This window comes from Carassius carassius, chromosome 31 (genome assembly GCF_963082965.1).
Source record: "Carassius carassius chromosome 31, fCarCar2.1, whole genome shotgun sequence".
NCBI lineage: Eukaryota > Metazoa > Chordata > Actinopteri > Cypriniformes > Cyprinidae > Carassius > Carassius carassius.
The window spans coordinates 27,733,812-27,748,723 of record NC_081785.1 but is presented as its reverse complement, the minus strand read 5'-3'; the positions used below and the strand labels follow the sequence as shown (position 1 = coordinate 27,748,723).

The 14,912-nt window shown below is 41.8% G+C and overlaps 1 protein-coding gene across 2 annotated transcripts in view; it reads left to right on the top strand.

The window, feature by feature from the left end:
* Positions 1-14,912, top strand: part of LOC132111829 (myelin transcription factor 1-like protein) — a 146,569-nt gene that overhangs the window by 73,133 nt on the left and 58,524 nt on the right. For both annotated transcript variants that reach the window (XM_059519449.1, XM_059519450.1), the window contains 2 exons: positions 2,080-2,501; positions 12,670-13,283. In XM_059519449.1, the coding sequence (XP_059375432.1) occupies positions 2,080-2,501; positions 12,670-13,283 (1,036 nt within the window). The remainder of the gene's footprint in view (positions 1-2,079; positions 2,502-12,669; positions 13,284-14,912) is intronic.

Genomic DNA, 14,912 nt, shown 5'->3' with positions numbered 1-14,912 from the left:
TTCCTCAGCGAACGATTCACTTTCCTCACGCAGCGAGCGACTCACTTTCCTCAGCGAACGACTCACTTACCTCACGCAGCCGGCGACCCACTTTGCGCAGCCGGACACCCACTTTGCGCAGCAGGAGACTCACTTTCCGCAGCCGGAGAGTCACTTTCCTCTCGCAGCGAATGACTCACTTTCCTCACGCAGCGAACGATTCACTTTCCTCACGAGTCATGCAGCGAACGACTCACTTTCCTCTCGCAGCGAACGACTCATTTTCCTCACGCAGCGAACGATTCACTTTCCTCACGAGTCACGCAGCGAACGACTCACTTTCCTCACGAGTCATGCAGCGAACGACTCACTTTCTTCTCGCAGCGAGCGACTCATTTTCCTCACGCAGAGAGCAACTCACTTTCCTCAGCGAACGACTCACTTTCCTCACGCAGCCGGAGACCCACTTTTCGCAGTCGGAGAGTCACTTTCCTCTCGCAGCGGACCACTGACTCTATCTTCATGTAGGGACCGAATATTATAATTAAAGTGACTTCTATATTGCATCCAAAAGAATATTTAGATATATTTAAATATTCAAAAAGGTGTAAAAAAATTTTTTACTTTCATTAAAATGTTTCAATAAAATGAAATAATTGCCTATTGCAAATTTATGAATCCATGGTTAACTTTTTTTCTACAGTCACTGGGCTATATGTATTGAGACATTTTTTAATTTATATTTTGTAAAAAATAATAAAAAATAAACCTGAATTGTAATCTAAACATCTGTATTTTCATACAATTTCATAAATAAGTAGGCTGCTGTGTGAACGTGTTCATGTGAGTGGCTTATAAGTAAACAATCCCCCATGTGAAGTGCGTTTTTGTGATTGGCTAAAAGAAGGGAGATGTCTGATTGGTTGCAGATCATTCCCTGTTTAAAAAAAGGCATTTATGTGTCGAGCCAAGTCAGGGGAGTCTCAAAATTCACACACAAATGCAGTGAAGTTCACAGACCGCAAGCAGTTTGTAAATCAAGATATATGTGTGTGTGCATCAGAAATACATTTGTGAATCTTGTCCTGTGCATTTGTGAATCTTGAGTGCATTTGTAAATGTTGTTTGCATTTCTGAATTGTGTGTGTATTTCTGAATTTTGTGTGCATTTCTGAATTTTGTATGCATTTGTGAATCTTCTGTGCTTTTTAAATTTTGTGTGTGCATTTGTAAATTTTGTGCGCATTTGTGTATCCTGTGTTTGTATTTATGAATCATGTGTGTGCATGTATGAATCCTGTGTGTGCATATGTGAATGTAGTGTGTGCATTTATCTTTATTGAGACTCTTTTGGCTCCATATATACTGTAGCTGTTTGTGCTTATAAATAATCAGACGAGTTACAAAGCATAAAGTCGATGTATAGGGAGGTCATCTCTCAAACAGAAACCTTTGTATTTTTTTTATTTTTATTTATTTATTTTTTTTGCTGTAAGGCCACTAGGATCATGTTTGCTGTATGTACTTCCAATACTGACTCTATATCCAGTAGATTAAAATGTTTACAGCTGCTCAATTAAACCTCTGAGCTGAAACTTATGTTAAGGGGCTTTACATTTCCAATACTAGCTCTTGACCAATCACAACAGACTGTGCCAGCTGACCAATCAGAGCAGACTGGGGTTTTTGTAAAGGTGGGATTTAAAGATACAGGAATTAAAACAGTTTAAGGTGAAAAAAGATACTGCAGCATGAGGAAAAATAATGTATTTATTAAACTACAAATTATGTTAAATGTGTTCTAGCTGACGCCAAAGTCAAATTATTGACTCATAAATGACACTTATATGCCTTATGGTCTTGTTGTCATTCACTGCAAATTAAAAAAAGGCACCTTGACTAAGGTCTATTGATTGTTCCACTAGTGTAACCCATAAATGATTTGGCATGCAGTCTGCTGTATTTGTCCCAATTCAGAACTCCTTCAGCATGTGCGGCGTAAATGATGTAGCCTGGTCTTGAGGACAATGGACTGTGCTAAAGCCCAGCAAATCACAAGCCAGCTTGTTTATTGCCTTTTTCTTATCTCTCCACGTCCAGTGTGTATGGCTGTCCTGTCGCCAAGAAGAAAAAACCCCTGGAGAGTCATGCCCTGGAGCCCTCGCCCAAGAGGAAGGTCTTTCTAACAGTTGTAGACCAGCAGTCAATGGAGAAATGCTATAACACACACAAGATTGAGGAGATGGATGAAAAAGAAGAGGAAGAGGAGGAGGAGGAGGAAGAGGAAAAGGAAGACGAAGACGAAGAGGAAGCGGAGGAGGCATATACAGACAACGAGGACCAATATGAACAGGAAGAGGTAGAAGTGATTAATGGAGAAGAGGAAAAGGTGGAGCAGGAAGAAGAGGAAGTGGTGGAGGAAGATGAGGAAGAAGAAGAAGAAAGAGAAGGGGAGGATGATGAAGAAGAGGATGAGTCGGAGGAAGATGAGCAAGAGGCTGAGGAGCAAATTCAAGAAATAGGTGAGTTTTAATAAATCCACGAAAGATGGACATTTGATATATTATACAGTAATTTGACCTGATATATTAAATACTTTAATTCATACCAACAAAACTATTTTTATGAGTTAAATCAGGTAAAATGCTCTTTACCTAGTTAGCAATTGCAGATGATCACTTTATACACTGTAGTATGATACTCAAGCTCATACTCAAGGAGAAAAAAAACATCTCAACCTTATTCAGAGGACAAAACTGAGGAAAAATAAGCATTATGGTACAGATGCTAATATTTATATGACTAAAAAACACAATGAAATTCTGCTAGCTTGTAATGTAAACCAGTGAACCTTTATACCAGTATGATGGACTACTTACATAAAATGATATACACTACTAGTCAAACGGTTTTCAACAGTAAGATTTATTTATTTATTTATTTATTTATTTAAGAATTCTCTTCTGCTCACTAAACCTGCATTTACTTGATCCAAAAACACAGAAAAATCTGTAATATTGTGAAATATTTTTTTTATTATTTAAAATAACTGCTTTCTATTTTAATATATTTTGATAGTTATATTTATTATTTATTCTTGTGATTTCAAAGCTGAATTTTCAGCATCATTACTCGAGTCTTCAGTGTAACATGATCCTTCAGAAATCATTCTAATATACTGATTTGCTACTCAAAAAACAATTATTATTATAATTATTATGTTGAAAACTGCCGAGTATATTTTTTCTTTCAGGTTTCAGAAGAACAGCATTTATCTGAAATGGAAATCTTTTGTAACATTATAAATATCTGTATCATCACTTTTGATCAATTTAAAGCATCCTTGCTAAGCATATGGGTGTGTGTGTGTGTGTCTATATATATATATTTACATTTAGCTGACGCTTTTATCCAAAGCGACTTACAATTGCTATATATATGTCAGAGGTCGCACGCCTCTGGAGCAACTAGGGGTTAAGTGTCTTGCTCAGGGACACATTGGTGCCTCACAGTGGATTCGAACCCGGGTCTCTCACACCAAAGGCATGTGTCTTATCCACTGCGCCAACACCACCCCCATATATATATATATATACTGACTCCAATCCTTTGAATGTTATAGTGTATAATGTTGTGAAAGCTTTTTATTTCATATAAATGCTGACCTTTGGATCTTTCTATTCATTAAAGAAACCTGAAAAATAATAATAATAATAATAAATGTTTTTGAGCATATCAGAATATTAGAATGATTTCTGAAGGATCATGTGTCACTTAAGACTGGAGTAATGATGCTGAAAATACAGCTGCACATCACAGAATTATATTACATTTGAAAATATATTCAAATACAAATGTAACAAGGAGTCGGAGGCGTTCGGATCCATATGCAGCATTTATTCAACAGAATGGTAATACAGGCAGAGATCAGAAATGGCGTCAGGTGTGTCAGGAATAACCAAAATCGTAACCAGAAACAAGCAGAGTTCGGGACAGGCAGCGGAGAATCAGAGTCGGAATAAACAGTCCAAAGGTCAAAACACAGGAATAACAAACACTGGGAAAACGCTCGGAAATGTCAGACTGGCTAAACAAGACTTCGCAGTGAGTGAGAGTGAGTGTGCTGCTTTTATGTGTGTGTGTAACTGAGGTGCAGGTGTGGCAAGGAAATTGGCTGATGAATGAGGTGCAGGTGTGGCAGGGTGATTGTGATGCAGTGACTCATGGGTAATGTAGTTCGGGTGTGGTGCAACAGTATGAGAGGTGCTAGTGTCCAAGTGACATCTGGTGGTTGATGGGTGGAATAGTCATGAGTGGAGTGCCCTCTACTGAAGCTCATGGGCACTCCATCTAATGATCGTGACATAGCCAACCCCAAAGGAGCGGCTTCCAGACGCTCAAAACAATCTAGGAGGGCGGTGGAGCGGAGGCGGAACAGGGGGAGGGATGGAGGGCCAGGTCCATGAGGAAGTGCAGTGGTCAGGGGCTGGGGCAGAGCAGGCAAAACTGGATCCCTTCCTGGGCCTAACTCAGGAAAACAGGAGCCCCTCCTGGGCCTGACATAGGAGACAGGGGCCCGCCATGGGCTTAACTCGGGAACAGGAGCCCGCCATGGGCCTAACTCGGGAACAAGGGTCCACCAAGGCAGAGCAGGTGGCGTGGGAGCCCACCAGAGTGGAGCAGGTGGAGCTGGAGCCCACTAGGGAGGAGTAGAGGACCACCACAGCCGAGAAGATGGGACAGAAGCCCACCAGGGAGGAGCAGAGGACCACCACAGCTGAGAAGACGGGACAGAAGCCCACCAGGGCGGTGCAGAGGACCACCACAGCCGAGCAGACGGGACAGAAGCCCACCAGGGCGGAGCAGAGGACCACCACAGCCGAGCAGACGGGACAGAAGCCCACCAGGGCAGAGCAGAGGACCACCACAGTGGAGTCGATGGCACAGGACAGCAAGTCTGCTCAGGTGGGACTGAAACAGAGAACATTAACAGGTTAATAGCGGCCTCCGTGGCCGTGATGAGATGGTAGCTGGCCTCCGTGGCCATTACAGGGCAGGCGGTGAGTTCATGGAGGACCTCCGTGGCCATGACAGGACAGACAGAGAGTTGGTGGATGGTCTCCGTAGCCCTGACCGGAATGAATGAGAGCTCATTGACGGCCTCCCTGGCCGTGACAGGATAGGACGAGAGCTCTGAGATGTGACGAGGCTCTGGGAGTTCGGCTGAGATGTGACGAGGCTCTGGTAGATCTGTGGTGATTTGACTGTGCTCATGAAGATCGTTGGTGACTTGACTGTGCTCATGAAGATCGTTGGTGACTTGACTGTGCTCATTAGGATCGTTGGTGACTTGACTGTGCTCATGAAGATCAACTGTGACTTGACTTCGTTCACGGAGGTTAATGGTGACTTGACTTTGCTCATGAAGATCATTGGTGACTTGACTTTGCTCATGAAGATCGTTGGTGACTTGACTTGGTTCCTGAGGATCAACTCTGACTTGACTTAGTTCACGGAGGTTAATGGTGACTTGACTTTGCTCATGAAGATCATTGATGACTTGACTTTGCTCATGAAGATCATTGATGACTTGACTTTGCTCATGAAGATCGTTGGTGACTTGACTTTGCTCATGAAGATCGTTGGTGACTTGACTTGGTTCCTGAGGATCAACGGTGATTTGACTCGGTTCCTGAAGAACGACTGTGATTTGACTCGGTCCTTGAAGATCGCCAGTGACTTGACTCGGTCCTTGAAGATCACCAGTGACTTGACTCGGTCCTTGAAGATCACCAGTGACTTGACTCGGTCCTTGAAGATCACCAGTGACTTGACTCGGTCCTTGAAGATCACCAGTGACTTGACTCGGTCCTTGAAGATCACCAGTGACTTGACTCGGTCCTTGAAGATCACCAGTGACTTGACTCGGTCCTTGAAGATCACCAGTGACTTGACTCGGTTCTTGAAGATCACCAGTGACTTGACTCTGTCCTTGAAGACCACCGGTGACTTGACTCTGTCCTTGAAGACCACCGGTGAATTGACTCTGTCCTTGAAGATCACCGGTGACTTGACTGGACTCTGAAAGGTCAACGGTGACTAGTCCTGACTCTGGAAGGTCGACGGTGACTAGCCCTGACTCTGGAAGGTCGACCGTGACTAACCCTGACTCCGGAAGGTCGACCGTGACTAACCCTGACTCCGGAAGGTCGACCGTGACTAACCCTGACTCCGGAAGGTCGACCGTGACTAACCCTGACTCCGGAAGGTCGACCGTGACTAACCCTGACTCCGGAAGGTCGACCGTGACTAACCCTGACTCCGGAAGGTCGACCGTGACTAACCCTGACTCTGGAGGGTCCATGAGCACCTGACTCGACTTTGGAGGGTCCATGAGCACCTGACTCGACTTTGGAAGGTCAACAGGAACTAGCCCTAACTCTGAAGGGTCCACGAACACCTGACTCGACTCTGGAGAGTTCACTGGAGCCTGACTCGACTCTGGAGGGTCAACTGGAGCCTGACTCGACTCTGGAGGGTCAACTGGAGCCTGACTCGACTCTGGAGGGTCAACTGGAGCCTGACTCGACTCTGGAGGGTCAACTGGAGCCTGACTCGACTCTGGAGGGTCAACTGGAGCCTGACTCGACTCTGGAGGGTCAACTGGAGCCTGACTCGACTCTGGAGGGTCAACTGGAGCCTGACTCGACTCTGGAGGGTCAACTGGAACCTGACTCGACTCTGGAGGGTCAACAGGAACTAGCCCTAACTCTGAAGGGTCCACGAACACCTGACTCGACTCTGGAGAGTTCACTGGAACCTGAGTCGACTCTGGAGAGTTCACTGGAACCTGAGTCGACTCTGGAGGGTCAACTGGAGCCTGACTCGACTCTGGAGGGTCAACTGGAGCCTGACTCGACTCTGGAGGGTCAACTGGAGCCTGACTCGACTCTGGAGGGTCAACTGGAGCCTGACTCGACTCTGGAGGGTCAACTGGAGCCTGACTCGACTCTGGAGGGTCAACTGGAGCCTGACTCGACTCTGGAGGGTCAACTGGAGCCTGACTCGACTCTGGAAAGTGAATGGGCACCTCCTCGGCCTCGGGAAAAGCATCGGGCACGTCCTCCTGGATGGCAGCCGCCCACTCGGGAACTTCCTCCGGGCTTTGAGGAATGGTAGACGCCTGTCTCCTCCTCCTCCACCCTCTATGAAGGCGAGCCAGTGGCACCTTGACGGAAGACTCAGGCGTTGAGTCAGCCATCTTGTCTGGCAACACAGGTGTAGATTCGGCCATCCTGTGCAATGGTGCTGGGCTGGCAGCCATCTTGTGCAGCGGCGCTGGGCTGGCGGCCATCTTGTGCAGCGGCGCTGGGCTGGCGGCCATCTTGTGCAGCGGTTTTGGGGCTTTAAAGTCCTCTGCCTCTCCCACAGCAAAAGGAGAACCACATAACAAGAGTGCAAAGTCCATTATGTCCCTTAAGCTGCAATTAAACTCCCCTCTAGGTAACCATGATTTTACTGGTTCATTGAGTCCAAAACAGAATAGATCCTTAAACAAGACTTCATCATCTAGAGGAACTCTATAAACCAATTCACAGAACTGTTGAACATAGTCCTCAATAGGTCGATCTCCTTGCTTTAGATCTAACAGCAGGTCAACTGGATCTGTGGTTAGGCTGGATTGGTGATATGCCGACATTGAAACAGGAACCGATACCTCAGTGACAAGGGGATACCGGGCTGCTGGATCCTGGTAGGGCGAAGTCTTCTGTAACAAGGAGTCGGAGGCGTTCGGATCCATATGCAGCATTTATTCAACAGAATGGTAATACAGGCAGAGATCAGAAATGGCGTCAGGTGTGTCAGGGATAACCAAAATCGTAACCAGAAACAAGCAGAGATCGGGACAGGCAGCGGAGAATCAGAGTCGGAATAAACAGTCCAAAGGTCAAAACACAGGAATAACAAACACTGGGAAAACGCTCGGAAATGTCAGACTGGCTAAACAAGACTTCGCAGTGAGTGAGAGTGAGTGTGCTGCTTTTATGTGTGTGTGTAACTGAGGTGCAGGTGTGGCAAGGAAATTGGCTGATGAATGAGGTGCAGGTGTGGCAGGGTGATTGTGATGCAGTGACTCATGGGTAATGTAGTTCGGGTGTGGTGCAACAGTATGAGAGGTGCTAGTGTCCAAGTGACATCTGGTGGTTGATGGGTGGAATAGTCCTGAGTGGAGTGCCCTCTACTGAAGCTCATGGGCACTCCATCTAATGATCGTGACAACAAAGCAGTTATTTTAAATATTAAAATATTTCACAATGTTACTTTTTTGTGTTTCTGATTAAATAAACGCAGGCTTGATCAGCAGAAGCAAATTCTTTAAAAAACATTAAGAATGTTACTGTTTTAAAAAACAGTAGAATAAATATAAGTTATCACTCCATATCTCCGATAATATGTCTTAGTAAGATGATATTTAAATGATCAAAACATATAATGCAATGATGATTGAGAGATGAACAAACAAAGGTTCTCAAAAGACTGATGATCAGATTTGATGATTTGAGATTTTTCTAAAAAAAATGATGTCTGGAGAATCAAGTAAAGCTGAGCTGCTTCAGTCCAGTAAATTTTCATCTGGTAATATTACTAACAGTCTCAAAGTTATTGCGTTTACTTTTTGAAAATCAGTAAAGATGAACATGAAGCGTAAGCTAAATTTAACTAAAAAAGAAAAGGATTAACTATCAATCAGGTGACAAAAGGCATGGAGTAGATTATGTACAATACATTTTTCAGATGTAATTATTCATGTGGATTATTTAGACCTTAGAAATTAGCATATCAAATATGATACAGTAGGCCTTAAAAGGTTAATCTGGCACCAGAATGTTTTATTTTTGGGTTTAGAAACAAAACCAGAGCTGAATGTGAAGTGAGTATTTCAGCCTCCAGAGGGGTAGGGGAGGTAATTTGGCAGTTAGGCATATTTGGAAGAAGGTCACCGTAATTTGAGGTGCAGTTGGATGATTTTGCTGTGACCTTCAGTGTCAGGCTAAAAACAGCCGTCTCAAAACAGAGGTGCTCAGTTCATCGACACACACAGAGGCTACTGAAGGTGAGCTTTGAAGTGCACCAAAGCCCTCAAATATTACCAACTGTCTGATTGTTTCAAAATGTTACAAAACTTTAAGGAAACTGATTTAGGAGAATACATTATTTTTTATCCATTAATTCATTTGAAAAATAAATTGGTTCTTAAATTATTAATTGCTACTAATCCTAACATGCACATACAATATTTCAGCTCTACCACAGTAAATGTAGAATTCATATTCTCAATCATTTATTAAAAAAATTCTGGTGGTCTGTGGATGTCTGCTAAATCAGGGAGTAGGTGTGAGATGTGTCTCAGACATGTCTCATCCTCTTCAGACAACTCAGCCAGCTGCACGTGGCAGGACAACGCTCTGAAAACAGACCTGACAGAGCTTTTCTAGTCTAATTAACTATCAAACTCCCACAAGTAATGGCATTAACCCTGAATTCTGTGCTGCATTTTTTTACCTAAGATATTGGCTTTGTCTCAAAACCTAGTGAGCTGACTGCATGAACAATTGTCGACAGCTTTAATTGAATTAGAACCTTATTAGGAACTGATTTAGCTCTTCACAGGCACAGCTTCATTAACATCCAGCCAATCACTGCACAGTTTGCACTTGACCAGCATTCTATTGCTAACATGAAACTAAGCTAATTTCATTAGCACACTTAAATATTGTGAAAATAATTAGATGGAATTAATATGCATTACTAATATTGGCTCATCTGTTGACATTTTTATTTTTAATTGTTATATTATTTGCCAAAAAACGGTAATGTTGTAAAATGCATCAGCTGAAACAAATGCATTTTTAGCTGTAAATAGATGTGAAAGTGGCACATATTTTTGATGTATGTTCAAGTCAAGTCAAGTAAAGTCAAGTCTGCTTTATTGTTAATTCTTCCACATGTACAGTACTTACATACAGAGAATCGAAATTGCATTACTCTCAGACCCCCAGTGCATACAGATAACATTAACAGTAGAGCCTAAAAATCTAGATCAAATACAAAATATAAGAAAGATAAGGGAATGTAAAAAAGACATATAATAAAGATAAAGTAAAATAAAGCAGCGCAAGGCACATGGCAGTACAAACCAGTGAAGTGAACAAACAGTGCAGATAGAAGATTTTTAGTGCAAAAAAAAGCTTATTCAGTCTGTTTAAAGTGACAAATTGACAAAGGGCTCAAGAGCAGTTATTTTATTTAAACTGACTGATGAAGTAGTAGAGTGACGTCAGTTCCATGCTGAAGGAGGTAGTGAGCAGACCAATGCTGCACAAAGTGACTGGTGCATGTCATCGTATATTAGTGGGGGGGGGCTGAGGATATGGGATCTTGGGGGGGGGGGGGGCTGGAGACTCCGCAGTCTCCTCCCTGATGGCAGCACACTGAAGAAGCTGTGTGACGGGTGGGTGTGACGGGATCACCTGAGATGCAGAGGGCTTTGCGGGTAAGACGGGTTCTGTAAATGTCCTGGAGGGAGGGGAGAGAGACACCAGTGATCTTCTCAGCTACTCTCACTATGCATTGCAGAGTCTTCCGGCAGGGCTTGTTGCAGGCTCCATACCACACAGTGATGCAGCTCGACAGGATGCTCTCGATGGTGTCTCTGTAGAAGGTGTACACGATGGGGGGGCAGGGCTTTAGCTCTTCTCTGGTTTGTTTCACTGAAGCCATTTTTGTGAAATTGATCCTTCACCAGGAGTTTGATTGACAGGCGATCTGGCCAATCTCATCACAGAATCTGCCATTTTGTCCAACAAACCAACCAGTCAGGAAAATAGATTTATGTTGGTGGACTTTAACTTGAAAAATGGTGTGTCTTGACATATATCCACTGTTGAAAGATTCCTTTATGATGTCAGTTCATTTATATTGTGTGCTAGAACTATGTAAAGAGAAAGAAATGATTGGTTCATGTGTCGCTTGAACTGAGTCTCCACAGTGATCTGTAATGACACATTGAAGTGCCACAAAAATTTTTACCTTAGACTTTGTTTCTTACCAGAAGTAACCTGCTCTGTCTTGTCTGTAGGCGTATTGTCAATGTCCTCTTTGCTCTGCAATATATGTTTCACTGTGTGAAAAGGGTGGTGGGTCTTTGCAAAGGGTTGAGTATTTGAGACTTCTTTCTGTGTGGTTTCTCCTAGAGACCTGTCACTGCATGAACAGCCTATACTTCAGAGCATCCAAGAATGTTTGGGATTCACACTAGATCTTTTGCTGCAAAATGAATATTTGTTTTGTTAGTGTGAAAGCTATTTTTACTATCACAATTTTGAATCCAGGAATCACCAAGTACACTTGAAAATGGCATCTAGGTCATGGGGACTTGGTTTAGAATTTGCATCACAGCAATTAGATCTTATTAGCGTGCCTTTTTCGCCAACTTTGCTGTGCATCCATGGTAGAAGGACTCAAGTACCACACTGTTTGCTAAATGTTCAATTATGAGAATAAAACTGAATCTGCAAAAAAAAAAAAAACTTTAGTAAGAAATGAAGTGAACAAATTTACCTCACTACAGTAATAAAATAATGAATTTAAATAAATCTAAGGGAATAAAGAGAAAGAAGAGGAGTAAAAGTTTTTTTTTTTTACTATTTTCAAATAGTAATTCCACACACTCTTATTTAAATGCCTAATATGTAAAAAAACACAAAATGGCAACATGTTTGTTGTCTTGTCACATTCCGTCATAAATTATATTCGTTAAGTAAATGATTTAGCCTATATTTGACAAATTTGAAAAAAACTAAATATATAAAATAGTTTGCATCCCTACATTATAGTTTGATTATAGTTTAACATTTCTATAGTTAAACAGTTTGTCAGATAATAATTGTGTAGCTTCTTTTGTTGTACTACTTATACTCTTTTACTGTTAAAGCTGAAGCATTGCGCTGACTTTTATGAACAGTAAACTCACCTTGATTTGATTGGTCATCTCAAATAGTTTGACAGAGACAAGTGAAGAACCTAAAAATCTAACTTTTTGTCATCCTAACAACAAACACATCAGCATCAAGAAAATAAAACATTGTGAGGGCCAGTTTGGCCATTTCTAATTATTTAGAGTAAAGATATACTTTAAATGAATTCAAAGACTTAACAGGTGTGATGTTATTTTGAATAAAATCAGGCCAAAATGAAGTTTGTTTGGAGTTCGCTTTAGGAATTTAAAGTATCTTGTCGAAGCAAAATTTCTGCAAAAGTTTGCTCTGGCTGGTAAATGCCTTTGAACCCCATTGGTCTGTTGTGATGATGTAATAAATAGGTGTGGCTCTAGGGCTCCTTCTTCTTTGACGTGGAAATCTTCTCTCATTCAGTTTTGTTGAGTTTGTTGAGTTTGTTGAGATGTTCGTAAACACATAACTCACTGGACACCAGCTTTAAAGTAGAAACAATGGAAAATTAATATATTGGAGCCATGAGGTGATTATGGCCATGATGCAAAGGTGGTTCAGAGTCAAACAAGTGATTAGGTGTGGAATGAAATTTTTTTTTTTGGACAGCACAATTGAACCAAGGCTTATCTATTTAGCTGCTACAGCTGGTATAACAAAATTTGTTTGTTGTTCACAGAGAGTGACCATATGAATTGCAGTTCCAGCAGGACAAGCCCCTCCATGGAAAAAGACAACAACAACAACGATGACTATGACAACTACGATGAACTGGTGGCCAAATCTCTGCTTAATCTGGGCAAGATTGCAGAGGATGCCGCTTACCGGGCCATGACTGAGTCTGAGATGAACAGCAACTCTTCAAACAGCGCAGAAGAGGAAGAGGATGAGGAAGAAGAAGATGAAGAGGATGAAGAAGATGAGTATGAGGAGGGCTCAAGGAAAGGTGAACTGAGTCTAGATGTCAACAGTGATGTGGTAAGGGAGACTGTGGACTCTCTAAAGCTCCTGGCACAGGGTCATGGAGTCACACTCTCAGAAAACCTCCACGAAAAGCCTTTTCAGGACGATGGGAGCGAGAAAACGGACTGTGGATACATCAACGGAAATGGATCTGTGGGTAATGGAGTCAATGGTAACTGTGGTAAACCCACCAGTAATAGCCAGATGGCAGAGAAGAGTGATGAGGAAGTTTGTCTGAGCAGTTTGGAGTGTCTTCGCAACCAGTGCTTTGACTTGGCACGCAAGCTAAGTGAGACCAAGCCAACCGAGCGGTTCAACAATAACCAGCAGGTAGGGATTTGTTTTGCCTTTTTTTTTTTTTTTTTTTTACCAATAGCCAATGCATGTTAACTCAGCTAAAAATGAATGTTTTCAGACCTAAGGTGAATGTTCTGGCAATGTTCGTCGGCCTGGCTGGTTCATCATTAAAGAAAAAGTGTCAGATTAAGTAATGTTGACGGCCGACAAAATGTGGCGCTAATGCAATCTATTTTTGCTGATAAGAAATAGTGTTGCCAAGTCCACAGTTTCCACATGACTTTAACACTGTTGCCGGGGGTTGTTTTTCATGTCCGCGGGTTGAAAAATGACCTAAAAAACGTGATATTTAGCCCCTGAAAATGCTAATATTACCAGGGGAACCCCGCCAAAACACATATATTTTATCCCCAGAAGCGGAGTAATGATTTGAGTAATGATTGGGTGGGTATATGTTTTGTGAAAACCTGGCAACCCTAATAAGAGACTAAAATTGCCGCAAAGGAGTGTGGGCTCATGATGGCAAGCAAAAGATGTTAAGTTAAAGCAGCTGGTAGAAGCTAAAAGGAAAAAAAGTGAAGTTGCATCAGGTTACCTTTGCCCACCTCTCTCACTATACACAGCATGTAGCCTATAGCCCTATAGTAAAATCCCAGGTCCGAGCATCCACTGCTATTTATTAATCCGCATTTTCTGGCATGAATATTCCATTCATTCATAAAGAGACAACAGCGATTCTACAACAGGTACATTTGAGAGATATTGAGTTAGAAAATTGAGTAAATGAAGTAGCTTATAAGGTTATTAGTCTGATTAAAATGACACACACACACACACACGCAGAGAGAGATATATGAATACTCAAATTAAAGAATTCTGTTGTTTCAGGTTTCTAGATTCTAGGTTTATGTTTATAATTGTCATAAATATTTTGCATTCTGCTCTTTTTATGTAGATTTCAAGTATTTTAGGCCATACAATAATAAATTTATTTCAATCCTTTGTTGAAAAAAAATAGTAAGCATCACACAAATTGCAATGGTTTTACTGGTTATAATGAAAATTTTATTGGTTTTAATGGAAACTGTAATGGCGCCTTTTGGTCTCTACTGTTAATTGGTCTCCTATGCATGGCTTTTGTTAAAGTGACTAAATCCTAATGTAATATGTCCCAAAAAACACTACAGAAAACCATTATTTAATGGTTTTAATGGATAAATGTTGATGTGAATCTTTTGTTTTTTGTCAGCATGGTCACCATGGCTTTTGTGATGATATTTGCTATAAATGCAATAGGATTGCTGTAATATTGTGAGATATTAGTGACTGTTTGTTGTTGTGGTGGGCTTATTTGGGAGAAAATCCAGAGCTGTTTTTACTCCCAGTCCGTCCCTGAACGTAGGTTGTCAATAACATTAACCCTCTGGAGTCGATTCACGCATGTTGAGGCATCTTCTCCTGATAACCACGAAAATAACTTAAATTACACTTTCGGTTTTAATCGTACAGATAAGAGCAATACAGTACATCAATCAAATCTGTAAAGGGTGTACTTTTATTTGTATACACACATTATAACAACAAAACTTTGTGCATTTATAAAATACAGAAAACAAACAAGATGTGCTGTCTGCAGCCTTGGTCTGCGGTGATCTTCATTTA